The 25,762-nt window shown below is 56.0% G+C and overlaps 2 protein-coding genes, 1 long non-coding RNA gene and 3 other non-coding genes across 7 annotated transcripts in view; 1 reads left to right on the plus strand and 5 right to left on the minus strand.

The window, feature by feature from the left end:
* LRRC75A (leucine rich repeat containing 75A) overlaps positions 1-1,700 on the plus strand; it is a 46,189-nt gene extending 44,489 nt beyond the window's left edge. The window contains exon 4 of the mRNA XM_047833552.1: positions 41-1,700. Within this exon, the coding sequence (XP_047689508.1) occupies positions 41-581 (541 nt within the window). The 3' untranslated portion in view covers positions 582-1,700. The remainder of the gene's footprint in view (positions 1-40) is intronic.
* Positions 1,701-2,131: 431 nt separating this feature from the next.
* Positions 2,132-4,523, minus strand: LOC125151966 (uncharacterized). Its single transcript, XR_007146993.1, has 6 exons — positions 4,493-4,523; positions 4,191-4,284; positions 3,934-4,035; positions 3,484-3,545; positions 2,719-2,822; positions 2,132-2,484 (listed from the first exon to the last, which is right to left on the minus strand). It is a non-coding gene; the product is annotated as an uncharacterized LOC125151966 (long non-coding RNA).
* On the minus strand, positions 2,553-2,626 carry LOC125152257 (small nucleolar RNA SNORD65). The gene has a single exon (XR_007147113.1). It is a non-coding gene; the product is annotated as a small nucleolar RNA SNORD65 (small nucleolar RNA).
* LOC125152240 (small nucleolar RNA SNORD49) lies at positions 3,629-3,699 on the minus strand. Its single transcript, XR_007147096.1, has one exon. It is a non-coding gene; the product is annotated as a small nucleolar RNA SNORD49 (small nucleolar RNA).
* Positions 4,040-4,110, minus strand: LOC125152241 (small nucleolar RNA SNORD49). The gene has a single exon (XR_007147097.1). It is a non-coding gene; the product is annotated as a small nucleolar RNA SNORD49 (small nucleolar RNA).
* A 1,444-nt stretch (positions 4,524-5,967) lies between the features above and the next one.
* TRPV2 (transient receptor potential cation channel subfamily V member 2) lies at positions 5,968-24,623 on the minus strand. Of its 2 annotated transcripts, XM_047833515.1 has the most exons (16): positions 24,561-24,623; positions 23,922-23,997; positions 21,861-22,178; positions 19,360-19,493; positions 17,847-18,140; positions 16,928-17,226; positions 15,210-15,383; positions 14,683-14,838; positions 13,976-14,071; positions 13,020-13,090; positions 12,373-12,538; positions 10,294-10,360; positions 9,845-10,182; positions 8,855-8,982; positions 8,011-8,090; positions 5,968-6,175 (listed from the first exon to the last, which is right to left on the minus strand). In XM_047833515.1, exons 3-16 carry the CDS (start codon positions 22,058-22,060, stop codon positions 6,081-6,083), a joined length of 2,298 nt encoding a protein of 765 aa, XP_047689471.1. In that variant the 5' UTR covers positions 22,061-22,178; positions 23,922-23,997; positions 24,561-24,623; the 3' UTR covers positions 5,968-6,080. The 2 variants fall into 2 exon arrangements, with proteins under 2 accessions (XP_047689471.1, XP_047689470.1); XM_047833514.1 differs by lacking the exon at positions 24,561-24,623 and having other exon boundaries at positions 23,922-24,230.
* Between the last annotated feature and the right edge of the window lie 1,139 nt (positions 24,624-25,762).

The raw sequence follows: 25,762 nt of genomic DNA on the forward strand, positions 1-25,762 counted from the left end.
GCCCCCTGCTTGAACGTCGCTTGTGCCTTCTCCCCTTCAGCCTCAAGGCTGTCCTGGCTGGGAGCCCTCCGGACAACACGGTGGACCTGTCGGGTATCCCGCTGACCTCGCGGGACCTGGAGCGGGTGACCAGCTACCTGCAGCGCTGCGGGGAACAGGTGGACAGCGTGGAGCTGGGCTTCACCGGCCTCACGGACGACATGGTCCGGCAGCTGCTGCCAGCGCTCAGCGCCCTGCCCCGCCTCGCCACGCTGGCACTCAACGGCAACCGGCTGACGCGGGCCCTGCTGCGTGACCTCACCGACACCCTCAAGGACCCCAGCAAGTTCCCCAACGTCACGTGGATCGACCTGGGCAACAACGTGGACATCTTCTCGTTGCCCCAGCCCTTCCTGCTCAGCTTGCGCAAGCGATCCCCGAAGCAGGGCCACCTACCCACCATCCTGGAGCTGGGCGAGGGCCCGGGCAGTGGGGAGGAGGCCCGGGATGGGCCAGTGGGCCAGGAGGACCCTGGAGGCGGCCCTCAGGATCCTGCTGAAGACCATGAGGGCAGGGAGAACATAGGCAGAGTTCAGACATGACACAGTCGTAGGGGGGCCTCCCCAGGGAGTCCTGGTGGAGTAAGATGACTGAGGCAAGCTAGGGGGCCCCACTAGGGGCCTCAGGCTGTCCCCCAAAATTGGCCAGGGCAGCCCCAGCCACGGGACCCAGACTGTAGCATCTGGAAAGGGGGTTGTGTAACACTTCTCTTTGGTCTCCACTGCCCCCTTGCTAATCTCCTCTGCTCCTGAGAAATCATCCTTGGCTCGAGAGGCAGATTTGTGGGAGCAGTCTGTTTGGAGATGCGGAAAGCTTGACCTAATGTAAGAACTTCCCCCCCAGGAACGGAGTGCAGTTCTGGCCCTACATCTAACTTCCTATTTCCTGATAGAGTATTTTTTTCCTATTCTGGGAAGCAAACTCCAGCCAGATGCTACCCTGATAGCCCAGACGTGTGCCCCCGCTCAAGGCAGGTTGGAATCTTTACCCTCATACCTGGCTGAAGGTGGGGGGTTGGGGCACTGGCTGCCCAGAGACTCCAAGAGCCTAGTCTCCATCCTGACTCCAGTAGGTTCTACCTCCTCCCTGTAAAGCCCTGGGGGCTCTGAGGAACCACTCCCAGTCTCCGCCTCCGTTTCTGAAGCCCGCACCTCCACCTGGGATTCCAGGGCCCCACCCCAGGCCCAGCTACCCCATACCCTTCAAGAGCATCCCAGAAGGCCTACAAATACCGGCATGCATAAAAAGGCCCACCCAGAAACCCTACACCATAACCCCTGCCCCAAGCCAAAGTCTACCAGCCCTTCACTAGGGTTCAGTGTTGCTGGTGTGCAAGCCAGAGTACTGCCTGCCCCTTTAAAAGGATCTTAAGGGTCTTTCTCAGAATTTCTCAAAGTCCCCAAAGTAATTCGTGATATGGAGCACACTCCCAAAACCTCCTATGGAGGGCTCCTTAAAAAAACCCAAGACCATGAGATTAAACTTCAAACTCTTGGCAGATCTACTGCCTCCCAAAAGTAGAGGTTCCCAAGGAGAGGAAGCAAAGGTTTTTTTCACCCTCTCTTCTTATTCAAGGCCTACAAGCCTTCTAGGCACAATAAGCCTAGACCCAAAGCATAGACTTCAAGTCCAGGGAGATTGGAAAACAGCCCTTTTAAGCTGAAAAAAAGCCCATAGATGGTGACCAGACTGCTCAGGCAAATGGCAGACAGCTGGGAAGCACGACCTGACAGGCCTCCAGCCTCGTTGACAGGCAAGATTCCAACTCAGGAAGGCAGCAAGATGGGGGCTAGGTCAAGAACCAGACTATGGCACCTTGCCTGCCACTGCTCAAAGGTTGGACTAAGCATAGTTTCAGGAGGTGGAGGCAATGCAAAAGGGACGTGGCCCAAGGGCAACAGACTGGAATCAAAGGTGTGGATGCCTTAAATGCTTTGGAACTTTCACCCTTAAAGTCTGAAGTTGTTACAGGAGAACAGCTTAGGCCGGACCATACAGATGTTGACAAATGCCAATACCTGGACTGCTCATATCTAACAGCAGTAATCAAACTTTTCTCCAAATACATTTTTAAGAATACTAAAAACCATCCTTTATTGTAGTACTGGTTTATTGTAATTGCATGGAAATGCTAATTTCAGGAAGAAATAAGCTTTAAGCTTAAGAACTCAGACCCTCACCCAACAGAACTTATACAAAATTAAAAAGTGCAGAAAGCTCTTTGGGCAAGGGAGAACCAGAAATATATTCGTAACACTAGAAAACCAACAGTGACCGATCTTAGAAAAACACATTTGTTGGTTCTACCGCTGGTAACGGAATGGGCTCTGAATCTCAGCCTCAGGTAAGTACTGTTTCCACACCAACTACTGAAGTCTAGGTTTTCAGTCCAAGCTGATGGTGGTCACTGGTCCTCGCATGGCTGACCATTCTCTGGAAGATAGCCTGCAAAGACACTAAGTATCAGTCTCACTCTCTACTCCGACCAACGGTTATTCATAGCATACAGATATCTTCAGAAAACCACAGGTTCAACACTACACAATCTGCCGGTAATTCCAGCTATTTTTAGGTGATTTCATCATTTGATATCCTTTTTCTGTGTATCAGTTTACACAAAATTAGCTTATTCATTCTACCAAGGAGGGGGAGGGGGCCCTTGTCCAGACAAAAGCTTACCTCTACTTGGGCTGAGCTGTGGCACCACCGGCTTCCAACTGCACACTGCTGATCGCTGATTTTCGACAACCCAGCACTCAAAACCTGGGACAATTCAGGCACCCCTAGACAGGCAGCAGACACCAAAGACAAAACAGGTAGGTCTTATCAGGATAGCCTCAACTACAGCTCCCAAGTTCATCGTAACAGAAGTTCTTGGAAACGTTCCGGAGATGCTTTTTTGTAAATTAAACCACAGAAGTCTAGAAGTTTTAAGTGGCTTTGGATATCGTAACTTCCACTTAAGTCACATCAGTTTTTAAAAATACTTAGTTTTAAAGATAGAGAGCAAGCACGGGCAGGGGAGGGGCAGAAAGAGGGAGACAGAATCTGAAGCAGGCTCTAGGTTCTGACCTGTCAGCACAGAGCCCAATGCAGGGCTGGAACTCATGAACTGAGATCATGACCTGAGGCCAAGTCAGTCATTTACTGAGCCACCCAGGTGGCCCTAGTCACATCATTTTAAAGATCCCAGACCTAAAGCTGCCATTTTAAAGGACGAGGAAAACAATCTCAGCAAATAGGTGATTTGCTCAGGATTATACAGCAGGGAGATGAAAAGGAAATTCCTGGGTTTCCTCTGCACTCAGCTCCACGACCACTATGAACCATAATCAGGATCTCAGAGATGTTGCCAATAAAGGTCAAGGGCTACACGGATACAAGGGATTAGGTTAACAAGGAGGCTCACTCAACCACTAAACTTCTCCAGAGATCAAAACTCACCTCAAGGCAGGCCACTCATCACTCGAATCTTCAGCTGCTACGATAGGACGCTAACTGGCAACCTGGGTGAATACAGAAAATAAAGGTCACTGCTCAAACCAAGATCCGCCAGGACACCGGCAGCTGGGGAGGACTTGTTGACTGCAGTCAGCCAGGAACTGTTATCGTCAGTTATCGCTTCTGACGGCACTTCCTATAAGTGATTTCATCAGAGCAGTCAAGCACCTCCCCACTCCCCAGTACCACTCCAGAAACCTGGACACCACCTGGAAACAAGCCCTAATTGCTCCACAAACAACCAGGCCGTTGGCTGTTCTCAGCAACACATTGTGATGGTGCGGTGTCCAATGCACAAACCTTACAACTGTAAACTATCAGCCAATTCCACTGCATTTGAGCAACCAAAACGTTCCAAATTATAGCTCCAACCCCGCCCGGACTAGGTCCTACCTTAGGGAGGGATCCTGCTCCCGGCTGGCACATGGAGGGCGACGCGTGTTAAGGGCCAAGTTCTGGCGGTGATGTTCAATCACCCTGTCGAGGTTTCAGCGACTGCGGTCAGACAGGCATAAAAACCGTCAGTTGTCGATTCTGACTGCACTTCCTAATCTCATTATCATCGGGACAGTCGGCCAAGTTCTCCTCGTGGCCCCCATTACCAACCTCACCCGCGAAGCGCGCTCACGTGCAGGCCGACCCACACTTACCCACTTCTCCGGGGTTGGCGCGCTCCCCCACGGCGGGTCCGGGGAGCGGGGGCCCGGCCTTCGGGGACCTCAGGTTCCTGGGACTGCAGCAGCCCTACGGGATAAACAGGCACGCGGCCCTTGAGCCTCGGTCCCCCGCGGCCCTGCGCGACTCTCCCCCCACTGACGCGCCCGCCACGAAGCCCGAGCCGCCCTCCACTCCCCACACAAGCCTCCCGAAACCTTCTTTGCAGAAACTAGGAAGCTTCTAGCTCATTTGCCCTTGCCGCCAGCTACTAAGCTAAATTACAAGACTCGCTTACCTCCATAGCGACTCTAAGGGAAAGGTCGCTTTAGCTGCGTGCCTTGCCTTTAAGGAGTCGGAATATTCCATTCTTCACAAGAGGGAGGGTAATGCTGGCAAAGACTCACGGGAACTTCCAGCCCATTTAACGATGCAGACTCCGCCCCACCACCCCAGGCCACCCCTCCCCCTTTAGAGCCCATGGTCTCTTCCATGGCCCCGGATAATGTGACTCGAGGTGCCAGTAATGCTCCAGGGCGCATGCGTGGGGGCTGAAGCGCGGTAGCAACGAGGCGTTGGGGCCCCAGCCGCTTGTTAGCTGCGTGGTTTTGTGCAAGTCACTCAGCCACCGTGAGCTTCTGTTGCTCCTCTGGTCATGAAGATACCGGCACCGCAGAGGTTACTCTGAGGATCACATGAGATATCACACCTGAAACAGCAACCATTCACAAATAGTAGTGCTTCTGATTCTAAGAAGCGCTGCCAGTTTGCTCTGTTCCCGCAGCTATTTCAAAACATCCACGGAGTTTCTCAAAATCCCTTCTTGCTGACAGCTCTCATCACTCTTGAGAATGACCCCTAAGGAGCAAGCAGACGTCTTATCTGGATCCGCTTCCATCCTCTTTTCTCCTGTGCCTGTTCTTCGATCTCACCAGCAATGTAAACCTCTCCCTCTCCGCAAATGCTTTCCTTTCCGCATTTGAACACCCTTAGGTCTTCCCCACTTAAAAAATACTCAATTCGTACGCGTTTTATAAACACTTAGGACACCAAGGAAGAGCAATTCATTCGGACTGGAGAAAATTGGGAAAGCTATAGCGAGACAACTTGTGAGCTGGTCTTAAGGATTTGGGTGGGGTGGGGGGCTTCCAGCAAGAGCCAAGTGGGGGGGTGGGGGGGTCAAATACACAGGTCCATCAGTCTACCTGAAGAATACAGTAAAAGTGCTAAGGACAACATGGAGAACAGCAGGGGTATAGGGGAAGAGGTGTCTGGAAATATTTGGGCAAAACCCTGGAGGACTGAGGATGCCAGCTAGGGTGTCCTGTGGAGCCTTTTAAGCCTTCAGAGCACATGGGTAACATGTTTCTCTTCCCTCTTAGGAAGTCCCCTCTGGCGGCCTTGCAGAACAGCTTGGAGGGGTAGGAACTGAGCGGGTAGCCCAGCAGGGAGGGAAACCAATAATCCAGAGCCTGAAGGAAACCAAGGAGCTCAAAGGCTTTGAGAGAGATCTTGGATGTGGCTGGAAGCTGTGGGAAAGGACAAAAGGTGGCTGTGTTGCCGGCGTCCCCCACCACACATCTGTCACAACAGCAGATACGGCACTCAGGAAAAGAGAGCCCCGAGGCTGGGGGCCAGCAGGTGAGGGTCTCCTGTGCCTGGGTTGAGGGCAACAGTAACCCAGTCCTAGACAGAGAAACGCTCACAGAGACATGCAGATGTCAGTCAGCCCGAGGGCCCATTAACTCTGCTTAAATAATGCTTCCAGGAGAGTTAGTCATGAGAAAATATTTATTTATATTTGCCAGCGAAGTTCCCTGGAGCCCCAGAGCCAGCAGGTAGGGCTGGAGAGATTCCCTGGCTCTGTCCTGCATCTGGGCAGGACATCAGCAGGACTCCAGGAGCTGGAGGGGCAGGTGGTCATCCTCTGAGGCAGTGTCCTCCTCCAGTTGGACGGCCAGGACAGGCTTCTTCACGGTGCCTATAAAAGGATGAAGAGCCCTGTGGCTTGGGCCTGGGGCTGTGTCCCCAGGAGGCAGGCGCCAGGGAAGCAGGAGGAGGCCACAGCCATGAAACCACATCCACACGCTCTGTGTGCAGCAGGTGATCCCAAAGTCGCCAGCAACCCTTCTCCCTATGTACCCCCTCCTGCGGGCATTTACTGAACCCCTGCTTTGTGCCTGTCAGGGACTTCCTCCCAGGAGCTTAAAGTCCCTGGAGGTGACAGCCTTTTGTGTTAGCTTCTGGAACACCTGGCGGGAAGAAGAACCGGAGGGAAGTGAGAAGTAGGTGTCCAGGGAGCTCAGGGGAGAGAAGAGAGATGCAACCTGTAAGCAAGGCAGATTTGGACACCCATAAGGGGCAGGAATGACACTTGGACAGAGAGAACAGGGAGCAGTGTGGGGGGACTGGCTGTCACATGGAGGGACAGAGGTGTGGGAAACGGGCTGGACTTCAGCGATGTGTCTTCCCCCTGGGGGGTGAGGCCTTCCAGACAGTGGGAGGCGTACCGGGCGGGCCTTGTGTAGTTTTTGACTGCATTGGGGGCTAAGCCTGGAGCAGGAAGACTTGCCTAAAGGAGAGGGTGCACACGGAGCCTTGCAGTGGTGCAGAAGCTGAAGACACGAGGGCTGGGGGCAGAGGAGTGAGTGGCTGCCTGAGAGGTCCTGATAATACTCAGCACCAGGCTGAGAGGGACACTGAGCAGGTGTCCAGGCCTCCTGCCCAGGTGAGGAGAGGGAGGGCTGGCACACGCATTACCCGGAAGGGCCAACCCAAGGCCATCCCTGTTGGGGATGTCCAGTTGGAAGTCCCAGCAGGCAGTGGGTATGGGATGCTTGGGGCAAGATGAAAGGTAAGGTGACTTTCAGAGTCTCGGCCTCGAGGTGATAGGGTGGCAGGACTCAGAGGAAGGGAGGCACGCAAAGAGCCAAGCAGGAAATCTGTCGGTTTGTGAGGGCCACGGTCAGGGCCCCAGGAGCCTGGGAAACCAGAGGCTGGAGGAGTGTCCCTACCCAGGGGTCAGAGGTGACACAGACGCTGTTGTGGGGAGGGGTCGCGCGCCACAGTCACAGACAAGTGGAGTCTGCTGGAAAGAGAACGAGAAAGAGGAGAGCCAACCGCAGACCCAAGTGGGAGCTACTGAAGATTCCAGAAAGGGCATGCTGTGGAGACAGCTAATCCTCGAAACGGGTCTCCAGGTGAGAGGAAGGAGCCAAGGCCAGTCTTGGTGGCAGGCAGCAGGGTGGAGACAGGAGGGGCCTCCACACACTTGAACGGACAGGACGCAGGCCGTGACTGGGGGGAAAGGCCTAGGAAGTGGCTTCTCCTCAGAGGGGCGGGGACCGGGGGCTTGGGTAGGGGGGCAAAGCCGGGGATCAGCAAGGCTGGCCCTGTAGACGGGGCAGAGCCAGTGGGGGCTCAGAGAGATGCCCCCTGAGCTGTGGGATAGGTGGGGGGGGGGCTCTCTAACTCGTTCCCCCACTGGGTCCCCAGGCGCAGCCCAGGCCTGGAAGGGTGCAGCTGAGTGGACCTGGCCAAGAGGAGGGCACAGGGAGGTGAGGGCAGGCAAACGTCCTCAGAGTGTCTCCCGGATGACCCCCTGAAAACAGGCCGGTGAGGAGGTGGGGCTGGAGAGAAAAGGAGGGAAGGGTTTTAAGGGGGACTGGGAAGTGGCCATGGAGGTGGTCCTGCCCCAGACTGTCCGTGGCTGTGTGGCCGAGCAGACAGAGACACGCACACACACACACACACACACACACACACACACGGACATCTCTCTCTCCAGAGCAGGGGCTCTGGTCCATGGCTACTCACCAGGGACGCCAGGCCCTGCTGGCTCCTCACACACCGTTGGCAGCGTCTGTTCCCACGCAGCCCAGTTCACTTCCTCCACTCTGAGGACAACAGAGCAGCCCTGAGGCTCTGGGAGGCCACCTGTGCAGCTTGCTTTGCCCCGGGAGCGGGGCCCAGGTAGACACGGGGACGGTCAGGAGAATGGGGTTTCTCCGCCCTTCTCACTGGACACTGGGCCACCCGTCATCCCACCCGGGCCCCGTCCGGGTGGCCACCACCCCGCTGCCCCCTGGGCCACGTGTCTGCATTGGTGGAAACGGGCATCTGTCCCTTCAGGCCGTTCACAGTCACCTGGGTTGCCCTGAATACCCAGAGAAGAGTTTAGATCCTGTGTGTCTTTGTGTTCCTGGGTTCTGGAGCCCTTTTGTGGCCGCTCCGCATGCCCAAGACCCTCCCCTCTCCCACGGAAGACTTTGTTTTCTGTGGAAGGGTCGTAGCCTCTGTGGTCGGGCTGGGGGAGTTGGGAGGGCAGAGCAGACCAGCCCGGGCAAGGCTAGTGTGCTGGAACCTGAGGGTCCCTCTGGCTTCTTGGCCTCCTGAGTGTTGCCCCATTTCAGGCCGGAAGGAGCAGGTCAGGGGAGGGAAGGGACAGGACCGGCTGGGATGGCAGACCGGCATCCCTGACCTCGCCTGTCCAGGGCAGAGTCCCCTGGTGCTCCTGGGCCCTGCCTTTCCCACCAGACCTGACTCCTGGTGGCTGTCCCCTGGCTTTTACGAGAGTCAGGCCGACCCGTGGTGTGCAGTCTCCGGAGATCACTGGGTCAGCAAGGCCCCCAGGCCACCCTCCCCTGCCTCCCTCACTCACCGGAAGCACCAGCGCTCATCAGGGCTGCCATCTGGCCTGGTGCCAACGGCCAGCTTCACGCCTGCCCGCCGCTTCTTCCTTCTGCACCACCAGTAGCCATTCTCCATCTCCAGGACAGAGATGGCTTTCTGGGGACAAAGGACACATCAGACGGTAGCCAGGAAGATAGTCCACAGCACTTTGCAGAACCCAAAGTCTGCTAAGCATGTGGGTTTGAATCCAGCGCCCGTGTCTGATTACCTGTGTGATGTTAGGCCCCCAACCCCTCTGAGTCTCAGTTTCCCCGCTTGCAGGTGGACGGGTGTTGGGAAGTCGGCACGTGGTGAGTGCCCAACGGTTACTTGTGTTGTCACCGATTCCAGAATTCCACACCAGCAGGTGCGGAATTTGATTTGCTCTACCCACACGTGTGCCTGCCCGCCGGCACACAAGTGAATTAGGTGGGGCACAGAACTCTGCCCATGAGGGCACGGCTCAGAGAAGCTAGGGGGCTTGGTCAAGGTCAGCAGTGAATCGGTGGGAGTCCAGCCTTCGGGGCAAGGCTTTCTGAGCACCAACTGCCCACCCTCAACCCTCCAGTCAAGAAGTAGCTATTGCTTCTTCCATGGAAGGCAGATGTCGTATCAGCCCGCGGCTACAAGGCCCTCTGCTCCCCAATCCCAGGATTGCACGTCCCGCCTGCCTCACCCACTAAAGCAACCCCATTGACTGTTTGATAAACACAGGACAGGAACTGCATGAGGGCAAGGTAGACACTCAAGAGATACTTGACAATGATAACCGTTAACCCTTTCAGCACCTACTACGTGCCAGGCACCGTCCCCAGGGCTTTAGATCTATGAGCCCATTCGATCCCCACAACAGCCCTAGGAAGGAAGGAATGGATCAGGGGGCCCAGCTCAGCTGGGTCCTGCGCACTCCTCACCGGGCCCAGAACTTGGGGAAAGGGAGGGGAGCGCCCCCCCCCGCCGCCCCGTCTCTCTGCAGTACCTGCAGCTTCCAGATGCTCCAGCTGTCGGTGGCGACACTGTTGACGGTCTCGCTCATGAGGGCGATGAGCATGTTGAGCAGCAGGATGTAGGTGAGCAGCACGTATGCCAGCAGCAGCAACAGCACGACGCCGCGGAAACGCAGCTGGTCTTGGAAGGCCAGCTCCCCCATGCCGATGGTGAACTTGAAGAGCTCCAAGGAGGCATCCAGGATGCCACCGTATGGGGACGAGCTGCCCCCCTCGTCCTCCCGTCCCACCCCAGGCTGTGCTGCCTCCGTGACATTGGGGCCCGTGGGGACCCCGGAGTCCAGGGCTTCCCGGCTCAAGCTCACCAGGGCTGCAGGAGGGAGAAAGGGGGATCCTCAGCCTGGGGAGACCAGGGGGCAGCCTCGAGGGTGTACAGAGCGGGCAAGGAAGAGGCAGGGGCCAGAGAGGGGTGAGTCCTTACCTACAGCGAAGCCGAAAAGGAAGACTAAGTAGACCAGCAGGAAGCGGAGCAGGTCCCGCAGGATGACCTAGAACACACATACCAGGAGCCAGAGTGGGTGGCCGGCCCGTCGGGCATGACCTACAACCCCTGCCTCCGCCCTGAGTATGGGTTCCCCTGTACACACCATGCACACACACACACACACACACACACACACAAATCTGTGCATCCCACAGTGAACAGACCGGTCTTTTAACATCACTTTCTTGCTTACAACCATCCAGGGTAAAAACATGAAGCACAGAATTACCCTATGATCCAGAAATCCCACGTCTGGGCAATAGACCCAAAAGAACTGAAAGCAGAGACCCAAACAGGTACTTGCACTCCCCTGTTCACAGCAGTGTTACAATAACCAACGCAAGCATCCATTGATGCGTAAAGGGATAAACAAAATGGGGTATATACACACGGTGAAATGTTACTCCGTCTTAAAAAGGAATGAGATTCTGAGACACGCTACAACATGGATGAAACGGGAGGACACTGTGCTGACTGAGCCTAGCCAGTCCTAAGAGGACACAAACTGTAGGATCACACTTCTATGAGCTACCTAGAGGAGTCAAATTCATAGGGACAGAAGGAAGAATGGTGTTGGGGCGCCTGGGTGGCTCAGTTGGTTAAGCATCCGACTTTGTCTCAGGTCGTGATCTCACAGTTCATGGGTTCGAGCCCCACGGCGGGCTCTGTGCTGACAGCTTGAAGCCTGGAGCCTGCTTTGGATTCTGTCTCCTTCTCTCTTTGCCCCTCCCCCAATCATGCTCTGACTCTCTCTCTCTCTGTCAAAAAATGAATAAGCATTAAAAAAAAAAGAAAAAAAGAATGATGTTGCTAGGGGCTCAGGGAGGGGAGTGGGGAGTTCATGTTGAATAGGGGGACAGAGTTTCAACTCTGTAGATGGATGATACTTAATACTGTCCCCGAAGGGTAGGATAATATTATGAGGGTATTTAATATCACTAAACAGTACACTTAAAAATGATTAAGATGGGGGAGGCTGGGTGGCTCAGTCGCTTAAGCCTCCGACTCTTGGTTTTGGCTCAGGTCATGATCTCGTGGTTGGTGAGATCGAGCCCAGCATCGGGGTCCGTGCTGAGTGTGGGAACTGCTTGAGATTCTCTCTCTCCCTCTTCTCTGCCCCTCCCCCACTTGTGCTCATGCATGTGCACTCTCAAAAATAAAAATAAATTATCAAGATAGTACATTTTGTAATGTATATTTTGCCACAATTAAAAACATTTTTTTAAACCTCTGGGGCTTCCAGACCCCTCCCCATCCATGGACAACGAATCCCCAACTTCCTCCCTCCACTCACTCTCCCAGCCTCCTTGCTCTGTCCCAAGTGCTCCAAGTTTGTTCTGGCTCCTGGCCTTTGTCTCCGATGCTGCTTCTCTGAGTCTGCGCTGGCTAAGTCATTTTTCTGGTCTCATCCATCACCTCTTCAGAGAGGTCTCCCAGACCATCCCATCTAAAGCACCCGCTGCCCCAGTCATTCCCCAAGGCATCGGCCTATGTATTTCCTCCATAGCATTCAGCAACCTGTAATGTTCTCATCTATTTCTCTTCGGGTTTCCATTTCCCCTACCAGAATGTCAGATGCAGGAGAGTTGAGGACTTGTCTGTTTTGTTAGCAAACAAAGGAGCATATTCCAACACTTAGAACGGGACCTGGCCCACACCTCAACTTTTGTTGAATAAATAAATGAACGCAGACACACCCATAAGCCCAGGTGTCCCAGGACACAGGCACATAGGTGAGCTTATGTGCATCGTCTCTGCTCCTTCGGTGTGCAAGGATGCACTAGCAAACACACAGATATGCTTGTGTTTGCTCAAACCCATGCAGAGAGCGGACCGCTGAGGGCAGGTGTGTGCACGCTGGTATTCCTGCTCGTGCTTGAGCTTGGGTTTGTGATGCACAGGCAGACATGCTCGTGTTCTCCTCTGCCCAGGAGGAGGGCGCCTGCCTGCTGAGGTCAAGAGGGTCCTGTCGGCACGGTGTCCAGCTTTGCCTGGTCACCGCTCCCCGTCTCTCACCTTCTGGATCATGACACTATAGATGCCCGTGTGTTGCAAGCCACGTGTGTAGTAAAGCAGGTTCAGCCAGCCCAGCACCAGCGAGGACACCAGCAGGGGCAGGTACCACTCGACGGCCAGGAAACGCAGCACCTGGGACACCACCGTGAGCAGGGCCTGAATCAGGCTGCGTGGGAACAGAGTTCGGGTCAGCTTGCAGGCCACCTGGCGAGCTCCCTCCGCCCCCACTTGCCCCCACTGGCCGGCACCGACCACCCCTGCCTCTCCCACCATCCATCCATCTAGATGGATGAGAAGTCCTCCATCTGCCTGGGACTGGACCCAATCAGGGGTCATTTAATCCCTGTGGGCCTCAGGTCCCTCCCCTGTAAAACAGGGGTATTAGGAACAGCACCTGACTCATGGGGCATTTGTGCAGATTCAGTGAGCCACAACATGTAAAGGGTTCAGGCTCCGCTGACACGTAGCGCTCAGGGCACGTAACTATCACGAGCACAAGGAGCCCCAGGCCAGACAGCCTGCACTTTGGTCCAGGCCCCAGGCGCTCCCCGGCTCCTATCCTCGCCTCTCCAGCCGGCCTGGCACCTGCTGCCACACCAGCCGCTCCCCGGGGCTGAGACAGGGGAAGGGAGTGAGGCCCCACGTACAAGAGGATTTCAAAGTAGCTGTCCAGGAACGAGATCCAGATGAACAGACGGCGTCTCCAGAAGTACCACAGCTGTGGGGGGAGGAGGTGGGGAGGAAGAGGGGGGAAGGAGAGGAGCAGGGGGTGGGGTGGAAATTTGCTGTCCAGGCCACAGAGCAGCCCTGCTGCACTCCCCACTGCGTCCCCTGCCTGCCGGCCTGGCTTTGTGGAAGTCTGGCCGGGACCACCTCACAGGCTCAAACAGCATCTTGGACTTTTGCGGGGTGGGGACAGGGGCTCATGCTAGCTGAGAAAGCTGTGAAGCCTGTTTCCAAAAAGTGCAGCCACCCACAGACACCCGGACAATGCCAGGCGCCTCCTTGCTCCCTGTGGACCCAGGCGAAGAACTCACTCACTACTCAGGCCTAGGGGAAGAGCTCCTTTGCCTCTCCTCACCCTGGCCCCACGGGGACCCTCCTGTACTCCAGCCAACCTGGATCTGGTACCAAAGTCCCACCCACTCTGAGACAGGCTCCATGGCCCAGTGTCCAGCCTGTCTCCTGCACTTTCACCTGAAAAGGAGCCACCGGGGGAGTCGGGCTGAGCGCACCTGCTCCAGCCTGTCTGTGCTCCCCCCCACCCCCAGGAGGAATGTCCCAGCCCGGCTGGCCGAGGGACCTGGGGGTGGGGGGCTTCCGGCTCCACTTTCCAGGGAGCAGAGCCGGCGTGGCGAGGAATCATGGGAGTCATTTGCCGCCCCTCAGAAACCCCAGAAAGCACAGCAGGGAGATACTGGCCCCAGAACCCAAGGCCCTCAGCTGCCCCGAGGCTGGTAGTGATGGGACAGTTCCCCGGAAATGAAGGGATTGTGGTTAACTCAGTCTAAGTCTCCTCCTAGGGGAATTCTAGTTTGTTTCTGGGAGCCACACGGAGTGCTGGGGTCATGGGGTGCGGAGGGGGGATGGGAGGAGCCCTCACCTGGCCCACGAGGAGGTAGACCCCCCCAAGCAGGATCAGGATGTGGCCCAGCAGCAGCATGGAGCCTCCAGTCGTCACTTTCAGGGAGAGGAAGGCCTGCGAAAGAGACACTCTGGTAGGACCTGGGACCCGAGTCCCCTCCCAACAGTGACGCTCCTCGCTGAGGGCCCATTCTGAGCATGAGCTGTTGGAGAAGCCATGCAGAGCAGCACAGGGAACATGGGCTCCCGGGCAGGCCCCCCCGCCCCCCAGATTCTAGCCTGTTGTAGAGGCACGCTGTATAGTGGTTATGACGGTGGGTTCAGATCCCATCTCCCCCACTGACAGCCTGCGTGAGCCTGGATAAGTCACTTAACCTCTCTGTGCGTCCCTCCCGTCAACTGTAAACCGGGGATGCTAACAGTTCATCGTTCTCAGAGGGCTGCTCTAAGCATTAATTAAATAAGCTAACACATGTCACTCCCTGGAAATACTTTGTCACCTATGGTGAGCACCCAGCCCGTTTTAGCAGCGTGGTTATCATCTCTGCGTTGCTGGCTTCGGTACCCGCTAGCTGCGCGAGAGCTCGGGTGCGTCACAGTGTTATCAGGTGCAGGTGGGGGTTGGCAATCCCTGCCCTATCTTCTTCCAAGGCTGGTCCCAGGAGGCCTCCCTCCCCCAGCATGCGCCCCATCCCCTCCCCCCCCCTTGCCCCCCACCTGCTGTACCTTCTCCAGGGCGGGCTGGTGGTAGGCAACAGCAGTGAAGAGGAACATGTACATCAAGTAACACAGGAAGTTGAAGAAGAATCTGGGGATTAGCAGATCCCATTTCGCCTGTAGCAGTTTGTTCAGCGGCTCCAAAACCACCATCCGGTGTCGGTGCTGGGGTGGGAGTGTGAGAGCTGCTACATACAGGGGTCCGCTCATGTCAGGCTCAACGCGAGGGCTGAGGGAAATGGCGGGGGGGAGCCCCAAATGACCCCGCCCCACCGGCCTCTACCCCACCCTCATGGCTACGGGCTGGCGGAGCGCCGCATCCTCCAGTCCAGAGCAGGTGGCCACCGGGACCCCCGCATGCTCCCCATGGGCGTGGGACCCGTGTGTGTGGAATGAACATGGGCCCAGAGGCTGGGGTCGGGGCACGCAGCCACATCCCACCGGCACAGCCACAGGGCACGTCCAGGAGGCAGCCCTGAAGCATGGAGCTCTGCCAGGCCCCCTTTGCACCCCTCCCTGGGCCCCAGTGGGCTCACCGGGCTTCTGCAATGAAAGGCGATGATCTCCAGCACTGAGTTCTCCTCCCAGCTGTCCACAGAGGCCAGGTCATACAGCGACACCCGGACAGGCCCATAGCACCACTCGGTAAACTTCCGGGAAAGTGGCTGGCACGGCCCTGAGAACTCCCGCTGCAGGATGTGTCTGAAAATCTGCAGGGTGAGGCACGTGATCTTGGCCTGCGTGGCCACCTCCCAGCACTGACCAGGAGGCTGGGAGCTAGTCGGTACCCTGCAGACCTGCCCACCATCTACAAAGCTACAAGCAGACACCCGCAGGGGTGCCTGAGTGGCTCAGCCAGGTAAACTTCCGGCTCTTGGTTTCAGCTCAGGTCATGATCTCATGGTTTGTGAGTTTGAGCCCTGCATTGGGCTCTGCATTGACAGTGTATAGCCTGCTTGGGGTTCTCTCTCTCCCCTCTCTCTCTGTCCCTACTCCGCTTGTGTACTCTCTCTCTCAAATTAAATAAACTTAGGGGAGCCTGAGTGGCTTAGTCAGTTAAGTGGCTGACTACGGCTTAGGTCATAGTCTTGTGGTTTGTGGGTTCAAGCTTGGCATCAGGCTCTGTGCTGACAGTTTGGAGCCTGGAGCCTGCTTTGGATTTTATGTCTCCCTCTCTTTCTGCCCCTCCCCAGCTCATGCTCTGTCTCTCTCTCTTTCTCTCAAAAATAAATAAACACTAAGAAAAAATTTTTAGGAACACTTGGGTGACTCATTCAGTTAAGCATCTGACTTCAGCTCAGGTCATGATCTCACAGTCTGTGGGTTCGAGCCCTGCATCGGGCTCTGTGCTGACAGCTCAGAGCCTTGAGCCTGTTTCAGATTCTGTGTCCCCCTCTCTCTCTGCCCCTCCCCAGGTTGTGCTCTATCTTGCTCTATCTCTCAAAAATAAATAAATGCTAAAAAAATAAAAAAAATTTTTTTTAATTAAAAATAAATTAAAAAAAAAAAAACAGATACACGCACACAGCCCATACACACAGATCCTTGTGTGTATAAACTCTTCTCACACATCCTCACATGCTCAGCCACAGTGTAAATATTCTCATCGGCTCACATATGTTCAGACCTGCCAGTGAACCTGGCTCTTCCTTCCCCACTTCTGCCCTGAGGTCTCTTCCTTGGAGCCCCTACATGGCAGAGGGACCCCAGCCCAGAGGTCCTTGAGGCCCCTCGAGACCAGAGGTTCCCGGCTACACAGGTGTGTACCCTTCTGTGGTCAGAGCTCAGAGCTTCCACCAGACTAGAAAGCATCCCTAACTCGAACAGGTTAAGAAGCAGTTTGTTTTGGGGTGCCTGGCTGGCTCAGTCGGTGGAGCATGTGACTCGTGATCTCGGGATTGTGAGTTCAAGCCCCAACTTGGGTGTAAAGATTACTTAAAAAAAACGGGGGAGGGGGGGTGCTTAAGTGGCTCAGTTGGTTGAGCAGCCGACTCTTGAATTCAGCTCAGGTCATGATCCCAGGGTCATGGAATCAGCTCCAAGTTGGGCTCCATGCTGAGCCCAGACTCCTTAAGATTCTCTCTCTCTCTCTCTCTCTCTCTCTCTCTCTCTCTCTCTTTCAAAATAAATAAGCTTAAAAAAAAAAAAAAAAAGCAGAGAGACCAATGATCTAGAATGTTGCCCCAGGCTCTTTCTGCAGAAAAATCAAAGGGGGTCCTGTTGCTTCCTGGAAAGGTGGGGGCCAGGCACTCACCTCGATTTTGCCCTCCTTGGCGGCCAGCTTCAGGGGCGTGAGGCCCTGCAGGTTGGGGATGTCTTCGAGCTGCACTGTGGGGCAGAGGCGGGCGCCGGCTCGGAGAAGCCCATCGTACATGCGGATCACCAGCGCACTGTTCTCGGCCGAGTTATCTGCGATCATCACCAAGGCGTGCAGGGCAGTGTTGCCCAGTGAGTCGGCCGCCTGCAGGCTGGCAGGCTGATGCCGGTTCTCCAGGAGGTAGGTCACCACATCCCACTGCTTGGTGCACGCGGCCAGAGAGAGGGGCAGCTCGCCTGGGGGTCAAGAGGGACAGCTTGAGCCTCAGGCCTCCCAGCTTCCACCTGACTACGCCTCACATTCCCAGGACAGAACGCCGGGCCCCCTTTCAGAGAGTCAGGCCTCGGGACCCCAGGTCCGCCCGGGCCTGTGCTGAGAGGGAAGATGGTCCCAAGCCCCATTTAGGGCGGCTGTGCCTTTTCCTATGAGCCCTGGTAAAGTCATTTCTGTCCAGCTCTTGACCCCAGGGAGAGGTGACTGAAGCTTTTTACCATCTAAAGGCTCAGAACAGAGGTCAGCCAACCAAGGTTCCCATCTCCTTGCCTCCTTCTCTTTTCTTCACCAGAGCCCAGCCCCACTGCCACCTGGCATCGACACCCCTTTAGACTTTCCCCCACACCGGTTCCGCCAGCCCATTCCCCTGTCCTGGTCTGGGAGTGGATGTGTGACGAGCTTCCTTGGCCAGACAAGGCTAAAACATCTCCTAAGACAAACTGCTTTTGCAGGCAGCCCAGTGACTAGAAGCACGAGCCCTTGGGGGTCAGACAGATCTGAGTTTAAGGGTCAGCTCTGCCACACATTTACCGTGCGACCTCGTCCCCTCTGCACCTCAGTTTACCCAAGAAAGGCTCCTCACCGAAGTAGAAGCAAGTCCCTTGGCTCTTCTTCTGGAAGAAGTGGCCACAGGCCCGGGCATGCACATTGGCCCCATTCTCCACCAAGAGCTTCACACACTGCAGGCTCCTCTTCTCGATGGCAATATGCAGGGCACTGTGGCCTCGGTAGTACTCATCCGTGCACTGGGCGTTGACCAGGGGCTGGGGATTGCCAGAGTCCCGGTCAATCTGCAGCAACGGCAGGATGCAGGCGTTGGCCCCATCCAGAAGGTTCAACACGGCCTTCATCAGGCACGTCTTACCCGTGGAGCCCTCTGTGGGAGAAGGGGAGGGGAAGGGGCACCAGGGTGCTCAGACCTGGAGTGGCCGGGCTGCCCACCAGCTCCAAAGCACCCCTTGGGAGGATAAAAAAAGATTGTCACACATGACCGGTGGAAACACAGCCATGCGATAGGGTATTAAGGCTCCAACCAACAAGTATTAAACTACCAACAGGTATGGCTACCATTTCTGCCCTAGAAAATAGGTTTCTAGGACGTAATTTGTCCTGTGCGCAACGTTGTCTACAGAACACCGGGAGCAACATTCGTTAAACGGCTCCATCATTTGATAGCTCTCTCCTTAGGCAAGTCACTTGGCCTCTCTTGACCTCGGTTTTCCTGACTGTAAAATGGGCATGTTCCAGGGCTGTTATAAGGGTCAAATGGAATCACATACAAAATTCTTGGCACACAGAGGGCCTGGCACCCAGTACGTTGAGGTCAAAAACGACAACCAACCTAAATGGCCACCGTTGAGGAATAGTTAACTAAATCCTGGTAAATGTACGCAACAGAAAAGCTTTGCAGCTGTTAAAGTGACCGGGTGAGAAGTCTATGCACCCAAGTGTAAGTTGTCACAAATGGGTATATATGGCCCAACCCCTTATGTAAATATATACCTGATAGATTCAAATGGTTTGAAAAGATATATCCCAAATCATGAACAGGGATCCAGGATGTCGTAACGTGTTTAACCTCACCTTATACATTTCATTATGGTCAGAATCTTCTGGAATGCACAAATGTTACTTTTCTGACATTGGGGCTGATTTTCTAATCAGGCCAAACCATAAAGATGTTTAGATTTGGGGCAAAAATAATGAGACTGTTATTTTAAGATGAAAGGAAAAGAAAAGAAAAGAAAAGAAAAGAAAAGAAAAGAAAAGAAAAAAGGAAAGACGAAAAGAAAAAGAAAAAAGGAAAGAAAAGAAAAAGGGAAAAGAAAAGAAAAAGACAAAAGATGCACTGTGAACCCATGAGTATCCATTTGGCCACCAAAGTGGGCTGAAGATGGCGGAGGTTGGCCAGGAGCCAGGGGGAGGGGAGGGAGCGGGAGGCACAGCCGTGACCTCAATGAGCTGCCCTCAGCTCTGTCGGCAGGGCCTCCCTGCAGCCATTTAGGCAGGAGGGCTGCTAAGAACAGTCACCCCTTGGCTCCTGACCACGGTCAAGGCCACCCAGTCAGCCGAGTCTCAGCACAGGGCAGGCCTACCTGTGTACTCTGAGTCGGTGAGGTACTTGCTGGTCCGGGACAGGTACTCTGCTAACCCAGCCAGATCCTCGGGGACGCCCCGGGCCACCACGCTGAAGAGCCGGTCACGGTCAAAGCGGTTTGGGTCTGGCTGGCTGTGGGGATGTGACTTGTGTCTGATGCTGTGGAAGAACCATGCTTCCCCCCACACCGAATGCCCCCCATCCCAGGGAGTCCTTCCAGGGCATCCTGTGAGCACTGGGCACCCTGCAGGCCCGAGAGCCCTCTGGGAGCCTTTCTGAGGGCCTCTGCCCAGTGCAGACCAAGGAGACCCCAAGTGCCCAGAGTCCTAGCAGGTGGAAGAGGGCCCGTCCAGGGCACTAGTCCCCAGCATCCCCACGACTCGAGATTTTTTTCCGCATCAGGCGCTTATCATTTGCCAGGTGGCTCGATGGTCTTAAAACAGGCTCGTTATCCCAGAGAGGATTTCAGCACAGGAACCTGTCATGCTCTTGAGCGGGAGTCCAGGTGGGGATGGGACCACAGGAGGTACCCACAGACTGTTAGGGGCTGTATGCCCTGCTGGGCTAGACAAAGGAATCAAGAAAAGGCCTCATCCTCTCAGAAACCAGCTCTAGAGGCACCGGGGAGGCTCAGTCGGTTAAGTGTCAACACTCGATTTCACGGTTCAGGTCATGATTTCCCAGGTTGGTGAGTTCGAGTCAGGCTCTGCAGCAGAGCTTCCTTGGATTCTCTCTCTCTCCCTCTCTCTCTGCCCCTCCCCTGCTCACACACTTCCTCTCTCTCAAAATAAATAAATAAACCCCAAAAAAGTTAAATAAATAAATAAGAGAACCCCCCCGATCCTCTCAGAAACCATCTTGAGACTGATAACGGTGTGGTTGCACCTTTAACCCTCACTTCAGCCCTGGGGATCAGCAATCTCTATTTTCTCCATTAGACGAACAAAGAGGTAAAGTAACTCGTCCAAAGCCACATGCGCAGGACTGGGGCTCACCTGGGGGAAGTCGTCTAACTAACTCCAGACCCTGACTCCTAACCCCCAGAAAAATTTTAGGCTGGGCAGACAGAAGTTTCTCAGAGACACAGGGGCCTAGCGCTGAAACCTATCAGATGCTCACCAGAGTTTTACTGAGAAACCACACTTCTGGGAAAGGCCCCAGAAAAGGTCTGGTAGTCCCTCAGCATCTAGCAGTTTCTGGTGACAGGGGAGGGAGGGGAAGGAGTGTGGGGTTCCCCTCCTGGGCCTGACGCTATTTACAGAGGCCAGCCTGCCCCTGGGGCTTCTGGAACCGTCACCAGTGGATATAAAGGGACAAAAAGAGGTGGGAGACCATTGGAAGCTCTGGGGACCCTCAGGTCCCAGCTTCACCAAGGAAGGGTTAGTGACTCTCTAATGAGCAGGGGACTGTTGGGTTCAGTCATGTGTTAAGCTGTGGCTGTGTGACTGATAGAGCCAGGCCCTGCCTCCCCCACACCAGTTAGTCGCGCATCTGCCTGGCCTGGCCAGACATACCATCATCTGCCTAGCAGACCACGTGGCCGCGACATGCCCGAGAGGACTCTGTGGCTGACTGGGGAGCCCTATGGGCAGTCTGGCCGGAGGAAGGGGCCATTTGGACAAAATACTTCCCGCCACCAGGTGGCATCACAGTCTTGGGACAGGGAAACCCAACAAGAGCACAGACTGAGGCACTGAGGGGCATTGAGGGACCTATTCTGCCTGCCAGGGGGACTACTCAGCTCCCAGAAGCTTCACCCGCAGCCTCCCCTGCCCGGCTCTGAATCTGACCGAGGAGGCCTTCCGACGCAGACGACACAGGGGCTCTGGGCTGGGAGCCAAGGCTGGTGCCACGTCTCAGACACGAGGAGAGAGGAAGGGGCTTTCCTGGCAGAGTCCCGCCTCGCCCACGAGGATTCTCCAGCCTCGCACATCACACCTCACGCTGAGGGGGGATGCCAGGCGAGCCCCCCACGCACCCAAAAGCTGGGAAGTCATATACCCCCGGCAAAAGTGGGCTCGCACTGTCTGAACTGGTACTGATCACAGGAGGCTCAAAGTGAAGCAGACTCCTAGCAGAAGCCCCCCACCGAGTCCCCTGGGCAACAGGTCCAGCCCTCGATCAGAAGAGCAGAACCCAGGAGCACCCAGGACACTGCCAGATGTCCCTGACTCTCAACTTGGACCGGAGTGTGGATCACGCTAGCATCCCCGCAGGGACTGTGACGCACAAGGGTCAGGGCACACACAAGGGGTTGCAAGGGTCTGTTGAGTACTTCCAGACGGAAGAGCATGTCCCTGTGAAGAAGAACAGGACCTCAGAAGGCAGAAGGCCAGGAATGAGGAAGGTTCCAGAGGGATCAACCCCAGAGAGCAGAGCAGGGTTATGCCTGTCAGGCCCAGGAGCCATCACAGCCAGACTGAGGACCTCCCTCTACCCCTCGCCATCAAGTCTGACTCAGGGTGCTCCCCTGGGCCCCACCCCCATTTGCTGCCTCACCTGACACCTGTTCCTTTGCGGTAGTTGAGGTTCACTTTGATCTGAGGGGGGCAGTTCCGGTCTTCGCTCTGGAATGGTGACTCCATGGGGGGCGGCCCGTCCCCAAGGCCCAGCTTTCCTTTGTCCGCCTCAGTGCCATCTTCTTGGCCTCCGTCTGATGTCTGGAGCCTGAAAGTGGGAGAGCTGGAGGGCGAGGCCATCCCAAGGGGAGGAGGCTGCTCTGTCTGGCTCAAACCTCAGTGGAGACCAAGTTGTCAGAGGCTCCTCCTTCCCTCCTTCTTCCCAGTCCTGGGTTGGGGTAAGAGGTCTGGCTGGGGCCTGCAAAAAGAGAAGTTTAGGGGGCACTTGGGTGGCTCAGTCAGTTAAGCAGCCGACTCTTGATTTCAGTTCAGGTCATGGTCTCACAGTTCGTGAGTTCGAGCCCCACATCGGGTTCTGTGCTGACAGTGTGGAACCTGCTTGGGATTCTCTGTCTCCCTCTCTCTCTGCCCTTTCCCCACTTGTGCTTGCTCTATTTCTCTCTCTCTCTCTCAAAAAAAAAAAAAAAACATTAAAAAAAGAGAGAGAGAGAAGTTTAGATAGAAGTTGAGTACAAGTAGACCCACCCACCGAGTCAGACCGTCGGGAGGGGGAGGAAGGCCAGGGTGAGGAGAGGGAGGGAGGTTTCCGGTGTGAGGATGGAATGGGGAAGAACAGGGACCCAGTGGGTCCGCCTACCGACGTAGTCCCACGGGAAGGGTTGAGACTGTCCCTGACTTTCCCTCCCTCTGATATCTGAGAGGCCACAGCCCCTGGTCCGGGGAAACAAACGTTTGGGGTCACAGCACAAACACAGCATTTCTCTACATAACATCTTGCCCAGTGGCCAATCTTCGCAACAGATAAGAGTGCGGCTGTAGGCACCAGAGGCGGGTCATCGAACCTCTTGCCACAGGACGGGAGCATTCTGGGAGAGGCGGTTGGAAAACCGCTGGTCTCTCAGACCTCTCGTTTTGCTACCAGGACAACTAAGGCTCAGAAAGGGGAAGTGACTTCCCCAAGGTCGTCAGCTGTTGGCAGGGCCTGGTCTAAAACCACAGCACGCTACCATGATGTCCTTCTTCAGTTCTCCAAATCTTTCAGGGCCCATCTGTGTTTTCAGTCTGACTCATCTCTGAGGGCATTGAATGCCACCTCTCTGTGCTTTAGGGTCTCTGGGGGCTACAGAGTGGGGAGGGAGCCCCCTGGCTGGCTGCCCAAACTCCCTCTGACAGTCCCACCTCTCGGGCCCTAAGTGGGGCTCTGGGCCCTGACACCTCTTCGTGGGAGAATGGAAAACCACAGCCTCCATCACATGGCAAGGGGTGGGGCCCCAGTTGGGGGCAGGGGGAAGGCCCCGGAGCCCCCTAGTGGGTAGAAGCAGAAAGAAGGAAGACAGAGTCAGCGATGGGTGGGGAGACAGCAGGGTGGGAGAAGGAGACAGGGAGCAGAAACAAGGGCGAGAAGATGAGAGGCTGGATGGTGACAGGGCTTGGGCTGGGCCCTGTCCAGCTTCAGGCTCCCACAGCCCTCAGGGACCTGGGGTTGGGGGGCATTTTCCCACAGAAGCAAGAGAGGCGGGGACCTGGCTAGCTGACTCAACATGTTGACTTGTTTGTTTTAGGTTTTTTACTTCAACATGACCCACCATCTATCCAGAAAGATGGACAGCCACTCTGGGGCGTCCTTCCCAAGCCGCACACCGTTTAGCCTGGCTTATGTCCCTAACCATCCCCCCGACCCCCGATCTGCCTCCCCGGCTGCCCCCTAGCCCACCGTTCCCAAGCCTCAGCAGCAACAGCTACCTGTCGGGCCCCTGCCGCCTGTCCTGCAGCCCTTACCCGCCCCGGCAGGGAGGAAGGGGTCTGGCAGTCCAGGTGGAGGCGGGAGCCCCTTGAAGACCCTCACTCGGGGCTGGAGAAGCAGGCAGCCTCCCCCCACCCCACCCCACCCCCACTCCGCCTTCCCCGCCTGGATCGGTCGCTGTCAGGCTCCAGGCACCTTCCCCCCTCCCCAGTGTGCCCCGATCGCCCACCGACTTACCCCGCGGGCCGAGGCCAGGGCGTGGCGGCCGGTGCTGCGGACCCGCCGGGATTCCGTGCCTCCGGGGCGGCGGGGGCTGCGGGAGGAAGTGAGGCAGGGAGGGCGGCGGGCGTTGACAGCCGGGAGCCGCAGAACCTCCCCAAGCCTGCTCTGAGCTCCGCCAGGGACTGCGGTCTCGGGGTGTTGCGCACCCTCAGCCCACCCGGCCTGCAGGCATGGTGGGGAGTGGGGTTAAGTCTCCCGGGTCAGGACGGGCTGGCCATCCGCGAGTGACCGGCTGGACCACTGGCCACACCCTGCTGTCGGGGAGACACGCCCCGCCTCCCCACCCCCACTGTGTCTAGCCGGGGATGGCCCAGGTGGGGGGGTGGGGTGGCAAGCAGAGGCAACCCTCGGGTGCTGGGGCCTTACCGCAGGTGGGAGCTGGCACGGAGTGGGGGATCCTTGCCCCGCTGTGCCGACCTCTGCCTCCTCCCCTTCCCCACCACATGCCTTCTCAGGCTGGGAACTGGTTGACCCGTCCCAGGGCAGACGGGGCTAATGTGGACGGACCCCGGGGAGAGGACAGACCCAGCCCAGCTCATGACTCTGGGAATGCACGCCACCCGACCAACTAGGAATCTGAGGGGATTTTCCCACCTTTCTCGGGCTTTCCTCCTGCGCCCCTAGCAGGGGGCCCTGTCAGCTCCACACCCCTTAGCGAAAGACGCTTCCAGCACCTACCAGCAGGGGGGGGACAGGGAGGCCTCCAGGCACTGCAGAGATGAGAACTCCCTGCCCCCAGCTGGGTACGGATTCCGCACTGGGGCTTGAAGTCACGGTCGCCCTCCAAGTAGCCCTGGGACACCTTCCTCTCCCGAGCTCCCTAACACCCAGTCCCTGCCCCAAACCTACCAAATTGTCTCCATCTCTGTCCGGTCGAAACCACTATCATCTCTCCCCTGGGAGACTGGAGGCACCTACAAACGGGTCTCCCTGCTTCACTCCAACTCCACCCCTCACCCTCATAATCCATTCCCCGTGCAGCAACTGGAAGGATCTTTCGAAAATGAAACCCAGATCACCCCCAGTCCCCACTTAACCCCACCTGCCACACCAAACGATGGCTTCCCTTGGGACTTAGAATCAAATGCAAACTCCATGCCCTGCAACCCTGGGCAGTCGAGATGCTCTTTTCCATTGCTTTACCTCCACCGTGTCTTACACGTTGCACTCTAGGCCTGCGCTGTCCCACACGGTAGACACCATCTGACTCTCTGAATTTAAATCAGTTATAATAAAATGAAATTAAACATTCTGTTCTACAGTCAGAGTAACCACGTTTCGAATGCTCAGTAGCCACATGTGGTTGGTTAGTGGCTACCCTATTGGACTGCACAGATACAGAACTTCTCCATCACTGCAGAGCATTCTATTGGACAACACCGTTCTAGACACTGGAACACATTTCAGTCTCTCCAGTATGCCATGCTCCCTTATGTTGCCTCCAAGCCTTGCACAGGCTGGTCCCCCTGCCAGCAACAACCCTCCCCCCCCAAACACACACACACACACACACACACACACACACACACACACACTGCCCTTGTTCTAGCCAGCTCCTACTCATCTGTTGTCTCTCCATTGAAACATCAATTCCTAGCCTTTCCTAGACCCTGAACTGGGTTGGAGGCCCCCACTAGGTGCTCCAATGACACTATATACTTCTCTGATCATAACTCACTATCCATTATTGTTAACGTTTATTTGTCTGGCTTCACCTTTGACAATAACGAATGCCTACCTCACAATGTGCCAGACATTGTGCCTAGTGCTTTACATGCAACTCTCAGAGCCACCTT

Source organism: Prionailurus viverrinus, chromosome E1 (assembly GCF_022837055.1).
Source record: "Prionailurus viverrinus isolate Anna chromosome E1, UM_Priviv_1.0, whole genome shotgun sequence".
In the NCBI taxonomy this organism is placed as follows: Eukaryota; Metazoa; Chordata; class Mammalia; order Carnivora; family Felidae; genus Prionailurus; species Prionailurus viverrinus.